Source organism: Monopterus albus, unplaced genomic scaffold (assembly GCF_001952655.1).
Source record: "Monopterus albus unplaced genomic scaffold, M_albus_1.0 scaffold47.1, whole genome shotgun sequence".
NCBI classification, from domain to species: domain Eukaryota; kingdom Metazoa; phylum Chordata; class Actinopteri; order Synbranchiformes; family Synbranchidae; genus Monopterus; species Monopterus albus.
This window is the reverse complement of record NW_018127927.1, coordinates 5908-14169: the sequence shown is the minus strand read 5'-3', so window position 1 is coordinate 14169 and position 8262 is coordinate 5908. Positions and strand designations below refer to the sequence as shown.

Genomic DNA, 8262 nt, shown 5'->3' with positions numbered 1-8262 from the left:
CACAGTGAAGCTGCTGTGAAAGCAAGTTTTATTGGGACAGAGGAGAAAATGAGCCCAGCCATTTACCGAGGGAGAGTTTCTGAAGAGCTGCATGATGAAAGTGTGTGACGTCTTGTGTCCAGACAAAAAGCAGGTGTTTTCGCAAATGTAAGCCTTAGCAGAAATACGGTTGCTGATTTGAAGTTCAAGTTAATTTATTTTGGAATAATATTGTATCCTGTCTGTTTCCATCCATATTTATGTTCAAAAAACATTGTTTTAGTCTGTTCAATACATTTTTATCCTGTTCAGTCCGCGACCTAAAGTGTGCTTTGGGTTTTGGCCCCCTGTGCGATTGAGTGTGACACCCCTGATCTAGGGTTTACCCTCAACATTGCTACTTCTGGATGTGGGGCTGGAATAGCTCATTTGTTGAATATAGTGCAGTTCTTCACAATCTGGATGCACCATGTTTGTTTCATGCCTTATGAAATAAAATATTCTTCACCTGAGCCTTAGGTAAAACACCCCTGACTAGAGCTAGTGTATAGGTATTTCTGTACTTTCGTTTAGATGAGGTTTATGTTTTTATGTTTCTGTGAGGACTGATTAGACACTGGACCCAAGAGAGAAACACAGTGTGGGCTACTAAACATTTTCTTATTGAACTTTTTAGTTTACTGTAATCAGGAAGAGAGGAGGTGGTCAGGTGGGTGTATATCTCAAAAGACCAATCACAGCTGGATTTCAGGCCAGTACTTATCTGCACACTGTCAGGCTGGACAGAGATTTTGATCTCTCTCTTCTCAGAACTGTGGCTCATCTATAATCACAGCATGGTAAGTGCCTTCACCATGATCAGAGTCAGTTATGATAAGCAGGTGCTCTCAGATGTGGAACACTGCGTGGTTTCATAGCCGAGTGATTCAAGGGATGATTGTATATTCAGTAGACAAAAGCAGTGAAGTTGCATTAGAAATATGAGATCTGACTGCACTTTAGTCTGAGCACTTGTGGGTGAAGTTATAATAATTTGTGTCCTGTCTTTCTTTTTAGACAAGCTATACAGACAAAGGGGAGAAGGTAAGACAAGTTGCTTCTAAAGATAGCTCTTCTAAGACAGGAGTCAGTGATGTGGTTTGATATGTGTACTTTACAGTACTGCTAAGTCTGCAGAAGAATGCTTTAATCATACACAAGTATCTGAATGTTACAGGAATAAATAAAATCATACAGTACAACTAATATAAAAGTTCATAACAAATTCAATTTAATACCTCTAAAACACAAAAAACTCACTTAGTTATTGTGTTATTGTTTCTCACCACTGTTATTCTGTTAAAAATCTAAATAGTGCTTTTCATTCCTCAGCCCATGTAATCCTTCTGTTGTACTTTTGCCTTGTAGCCTGCCAGGGGAAAGTTTGTCAGGTTTCATCATATCACCTTCTGGGTCGGCAATGCCAAACAGGTCAGTGGTCAAAACCCTGAGTGAAGGTTTACTTTATTTTCATGATCTTAGTACCAATGAAAGCACATTATTTTCCATAGTATTCCTATTTGGATTTAGAATGAATCTTTAAGATACCCAGGACAAAATTAGGTTTAAAAATATATTGCATTTGAAGAATTGTTGTCTTGGCCATGCCTATAATACTGGCTAAAACAAGTTAGATTACAAATTCAGCATTTGCAGAAACAGCTGCAGGATTTGGTTTAGTACTAGATTATAACAGTATATATTCTTCTCCATATTCAGTTAAAATAAGCCAAACAAAATGTGTCAGCAACATATATGAAGAGTTGCATGCAGATTAATTATATATGATAGTGTTGGTTGGACATGATGTCATCTTCAGCTCTAGGAAAATTTCATGGATATTTTCCATGGTTTATTTTCCATGAAGAGGAAAAATGATCAGCATATTAATGAATGAGGAAAATTGTTACTAGCCCTAGCACATTTATAGATTTTAATGTGGACCACTAAGTGTGATTAAAATGCCATAAACTGTATAATGTGGAAGATACATTGAATCAGATTTGCTTTGCTTCACACACTCAGTTTGTTTGAGTTCTCTGGTTCAGCACACAGGCTGGACAACTCAAAGGCAGGACTGATCAATCCATAGTCAGTACATTTTTGGCAGGAGATGAACTCTGCTAAGTTCAGTGGTCTTGTTTGATCAAACTTCATCAGAAATGTCCTTCACATTAAAGACAGTCTGACCACTTTGCAGGCAGCCTCATTCTACTGTGATAAAATGGGCTTTGAGCCTTTGGCCTATAAGGGTCTGGAGACTGGCAGCCGAGAGTTGGTGTCTCATGTCATCAGGCAGGATAAGGTAGGCAGTTCAACACCCTGTGCTGAATAAATTAATAAACACTCACAAGTGTTTGACGGTCTACATTCATAGTCCTCTACACAAACACAACCATCCCCCTCTTTCTTTGCAGATAATATTTGCATTTGAATCTCCGCTAAATCCTGGAAATGAAGGCAAGTTTTCTCATCAGAAAACCATATGAAAGGTGAAATGCTGTGAAGACAATGCACAGTGCATGCATGCCTGCATTTTTACATGTTTTTTCTTTTCTCAGAGATGGGAGAACACATGATTAAACATGGAGATGGAGTCAAAGACATTGCTTTCCAAGTAGAGGACTGTGACTTCTTAATCAAGGTAACAGAGGATTTCTGTGTAATGCTGATGTGCTGAGGCATTTTGTCAGAGTTTATTCAACTGGCCACACCTGGCAGGGAGTAGAATTTGAAATGAAATTTAACTGCAAGACACAGAATTGGTTTTTCATACTTTCTTTGACATCAGATATGTCCAGTGTGTTTGGCTTTTTTGTGGCAACACTGTTTTTTGGACAGGTTATACACTTACCTGTACTGATCATTTCACACACTTGTATAATTATATACAGTGGTGAAAAAAGTACTAACTTGTTTTCCTAAGTAGCAATGCCAAAATGTAGAAATACTCTAATGTAAGTAAAAGTCATACATTCAAAAAGTATAATATAATAATATAAAAACTTCATAATTTCTTTGTTCATTGTGTGTAGTATCTGAATGTAAGTAGTACCAAAAGTTATAAAAGAAATGTAGTGAAAAGTACAATATCTTGCCATGAAGTGCCAACAGAAGAGTGGAAGTAGAACTATGGCATAGAAATGTGAAGTAGCAGAAAATGGAATTATTAAGTCAAGTACTCTACCTTCCACCACTTTATAATATAACTGAAAAAAATAAGCATGATTCAATTTTAAACTGCAATTCTGTTATAATTCAAAATCAAGAAATAAACTCATGTACTGTGTCACTTGCACGTGTACTTGTACTATAACACATCATGTGATACAGAACATACTTGGATGGGGTAAAATGTGTGTGGTGTGTCATGTGCTGTGTGTTGAAATAGGGGTAAACCTCAGTCAAGGTCAGATTGGAGATTTGGACAGAGTCTTCCTGTTGCCCCTCTACAAAAATACACTACTACCACAGATTTACAGAGATCAACAGTAGCACTGGAAAAATACATGAAGTACTATACAGTATTACAGCCTATATAGGAAGATGTTCTTTGGTCTCCATCGGCCATCTATAGAAACACATAAATGTCCAAACTGACACCACCAGTCTTCTAACAGACAGCTGAGGGCCGAGGAGCAGTAATCGTGAAGGAGCCCTGGGTGGAGCAGGACAGCCATGGCAGGGTCAAGTATGCTGTGGTTCAAACGGTATGTAAAGAGTAAGGCACATTTGAAAGCTTCATGTAAACAGACACAGAAATTTGAAACCCAATAATAGTTGTGTCGCTGTTTTGTCCTCAGTATGGAGATACAACACACACACTCATTGAATACCTCGGACCCTACAAAGGCCTATTCCTGCCTGGCTACAAAGAGCCTCTATTTAGGGATCCTTTGTTAGCCAAACTGTGAGTCTCTTACATAACCATGTTTTCTAAGGCATTTTACCAAGATACATGCATGTAGTAAATCTGAGGTAACAGATTACAGTGAAGATGACCAAAAACAAAAACTGTTCGATTCAATTCAGTTATTGTTTGTTTCAGGAATAAAAAGCCCCCAGCCCATAGCTCCACACCTACCTACAGTACATTTTGGTATATAAGATCAAGACAATGGGGGACAGTAACATAAAATATGATTGTTTTGACCCCGTGTTCATCTTATGGTTGGTACTAAAAACATATTTTATTTAGTCAATAACCCTACAGTTAAGTACATTAAATGTACTTGTTTTCCACTATTCATTTTCTTTCTATTTCGTTATGGGTTAAATTTGACTGTACATGCTAGGAGGTGTTATACTATGTTGCTTTATAAATCCAGTGTTATATTTAGAATTTTTACTTTACAACAAAGTCTGTAAAACTGAGCAGAAAAAATGAGTGGATGAGGATGAGTGCTTTACAGTACCTGTTTGTAATGGGTATTTGCACTTTGATAAACCTTTATGGGAAAGGTCTCATGCAATTTATTTTTGTAGTCCACCAGGGGGTTTGAACTTCATCGATCACATTGTTGGAAACCAGCCAGATGACCAAATGGTGCCAGTTTCAGACTGGTAAGACTCCTGTTTAACTGCACGTACACACACGGGGGGCACAGCACACTCACAGGGCAAAAAGACAAGAAAACACAGCACAAACGGTCACGTCACCTCTGGCCCCAGTACAAATTTTGTTTCAGAACAATTTGCCAAGAGGAGAGGAGGAGTATCAAATTCCAAATAAGGCATGGCTTGTTCATTTAGCTTATCAGCAGATGTTCTGTTTGTGTTCTCCAAATTCCAGGTATCAGAAGTGTTTGATGTTCCACCGCTTCTGGTCAGTAGACGACAAGCAGATCCACACACAGTACAGTGCGCTGAGGTCCATAGTGGTGACAAACTATGAAGAGACCATCAAGATGCCCATCAACGAGCCTGCCACTGGGGAAAAAAAGTCACAAATCCAGGTGTGAATTTTATTATTATTATTATAATATTATTAATACAGCACATACATTTTCTTTGCACTTGGCTTTATCACAAAGGTGTGTTCTGTAAACTGTCCCTTAGGGGTCCACATGAGGGTCCCCAGTAGAGTAGAGGGAACAGTTGTGCCCCATGAATAATTTAGTACTGGTACTTCAGTCCACATATTTAGAACTGTGGGTCCAATTTTAGCAAACTGGCATTTTTAACAAAGTTAGGGACACCTCCTGGTTTACAGACCTGCCTCAGTGCATTTTATGTCATGCCTCTGCATCTTCACAGGAATATGTGGACTACAACGGGGGACCAGGTGTTCAGCACATCGCCCTCAACACCTCAAACATTATCCAAGCTGTGAGTCTCCTCTGTTTAATTGTCAATAAAATTCCAAGTGAATCCACATACTTTGACTTCATCTTTCCCTTCCTAAATCTGCAAGTAAAGGCAAGTTTAAAAAAACACTTGTTTCCTGTTTTTGCCTCAAAACAGATAGTGAACTTGCGAGATCGAGGCATGGAGTTCCTCTCAGCACCTGACACATACTATGACACCCTTCGGGAGAAACTCAAGACTACCAAGATCAAGGTGAAGGAGGACCTTGACCGTTTACAGGTGGGGAGATGTATTATTACGTAAAGTGTGAAGTTATTTACAGTCTTTTCACTTGTGTACTGAAATAACTGTGTTTGCTTTTAAGGAACTGAAAATCTTAGTTGACTTTGATGACAAGGGCTATCTCCTCCAAATCTTTACCAAACCTGTGCAGGACAGACCAACCCTTTTCTTGGAGGTCATTCAGCGGAACAACCACTATGTAAGTGACCAGTTATTGAATCTATTGGTCTAACTGTTACACTTTTAGCATTTATGTCTTTGCTATATTCAGCCATTTAAGGATGGGAGTTACAGGTCCTGTTTAAGAACCCACCTGAACACCTATTGACAGCTCTCGCCCAGTGTGAACAGTACAACAGTAGCCCACTTATAAAAGCTTGGTAAATCTATCACAGATACAGATTAAAAGGCTCACTGCTTCATAGTGACGGGGATCTTTGGATTGAATTGCACCCTGTGGCACTTAATTTATAACAGGCAGCACCCATTTTGCTTGTCAGAACAGGCACCTCTTGTCACTCTCTAGCCTACAGATGTGGATACAATGCATGAAAGTGAGAAACTGAATATGAACCACAGCAAAGACTGTCTCAGAGTAACCACCATCTTCTGATCATCTATGAAAATATTTACATGATTGATCTGTGATGGCCTTGTGAGTGCAACTTTATTAGAGCAGAGTGGATTTTTGAAACCCTGTGAGAATATCCACATCAAAGTGTTGCACTCCCTGAACGGTGTCTGAGAGAAGATCCCCAGAGCCATAACATATGACACAGAAAAAGGCAGCTCTCTGGATAATTAGTCATTTGTGTGTGTGTGTGTGTGTGTGTTCTGTCTCCAGGGCTTTGGGGCAGGAAACTTCAAGTCTCTTTTTGAGGCCATTGAGAAGGACCAAGATGCCAGGGGCAACCTCACTGTGCTGATGCCCGAGGGGCAGGCCAAAGCCTTCTACTGAACCTCTATCTGGTTCTGCCAAACCACACTTGGACTGCTGTACATTTGAGGCAACTGACATCCCCCACCACAACTATGCTACATCAAGCACATACACAGAGTGTTGAATATATTCATGTGACAAGCAGCAAGCACAGTCAGATATGCTGTAAACTGTCATTAGATTACATGTTGTGTGGCTAAATAAAGAAAGTCGTGTTCATGTGAGTTGGCATGTGTGTTTGAGAAAGAGGGGGTGCAGATATTAAAGGAGTAGTTCAGCATTTTAGGAAATATGTATATTTGTTGTCTTGCTAAGAGTTAGATAAGAACATTGATACCACTGCCATACATGTACTGTAAATTAGAGGTAAAGGTAATAACAACAACAGTAATAATAATAATAATAATTGGGCTACTAGTGCCTTTAACACTTAGTTACCACATATCTCTTTTGTCTAATCTGTGCAAAAAGCAAAGAAGTGATTGTGACCAGGAAATTATTGACCACGTCTGTCTGTAAAATCACAACTCGGGAGTTTAACACTTTACTTTTTATACATAGTGCCTTACATTTGCTCATGGGTTTTCCTACATTTGGACAGAATCAGGCAGTTTCTAGTCAACCAGCTGACTGGTTGCTGGCAGTAGCATCATACAGATACAGACAGAAGAGTGTTATCAATTTTCTCATCTAACTCTGAGCAAAAAATTTGCCATACTATAGGGTGTTTTATTTTCTTAGCACACTTACACAGCTTCTCAAGTGAACATTTCAATTATTTTTATTCAGGAGTGCAAAATGGAGTCATGAAATTCACTTATAACAAACATGAATTTTATCTCTTGAAAAATATATTCTTCCCATTTGTTTGAATTGTATGTACCAATGATGTATGTATGTACCAATCATTTGTGTTAATGATATATAGTGACATATACACTGATCAGCCATAACATTATGACCACTGGCAGGTGAAGTGAATAACACTGACAACCTGTTACAGTGGCATCTGTCAGTATGTGGGGTATATTAGTCAGCAAGTGAACATTCAGTCCTCAAAGTTGATTTGTTGGAAGCAGGAAAAATGGGCAAGTGTAAGGATCTGAGTGACTTTCACAAAGGCCAAACTGTGATGGTGATGATTGGGTCAGAGCATCTCCCACACTGCTCGCGTGGGTGTTCTTGGTCTGCAGTGGTTAGTACCTACCAACAGTGGTCAAAGGAAGGACAAATGGTGAACTGGAGACAGGGTCATGGACACCCACGGCTCACTGATGAGGTTGACTTCCATTTTTAAACTTTTAACTTCCATTTGTACTTTTCAAAAGATTAAAATTTATTTGAATCTTTGTTAAAATGGTTGAAAATGAGAAATACTGTACATTGGTCTCTATGAAGAGAAAGAGGCAGGGGCTGTAGTGGTGATATCACACCTAGAGCGGTGAGGCTGTTGGATTTGTCTAAACAATTCTCTCTCACTTGTCTTCACGACCGGTTTTCACTCCTTTTACATACAGTCAGGGAAAACATTATTTGAACCCCAGCTGATTTAGTAAGTTTGCCCACTAACAAAGAAATGATCAGTCTACAATTTCAATGGTAGGTTTATTTGAACAGTGAGAGACACAACAATAACAAAAAAATCCAGAAAAATGCATTACAAAAAAGTTATACATTAATTTGCATTTTCATGAATGAAATAAGTATTTGATCCC

The 8262-nt window shown here is 38.8% G+C and overlaps 1 protein-coding gene across 1 annotated transcript; it reads left to right on the top strand.

Annotated features, from left to right (window-relative positions):
* Nucleotides 1-770: 770 nt before the first annotated feature.
* Nucleotides 771-6776, top strand: hpda (4-hydroxyphenylpyruvate dioxygenase a). The gene is made up of 14 exons (XM_020600604.1): nt 771-818; nt 1036-1062; nt 1387-1449; nt 2219-2323; nt 2436-2478; nt 2580-2662; nt 3639-3728; nt 3822-3928; nt 4504-4581; nt 4811-4973; nt 5275-5346; nt 5482-5604; nt 5690-5806; nt 6452-6776. The coding sequence occupies exons 1-14, from the start codon at nt 816-818 to the stop codon at nt 6563-6565; spliced, it is 1188 nt and encodes a 395-aa protein (XP_020456260.1). The 5' UTR covers nt 771-815; the 3' UTR covers nt 6566-6776.
* Nucleotides 6777-8262: the final 1486 nt, after the last annotated feature.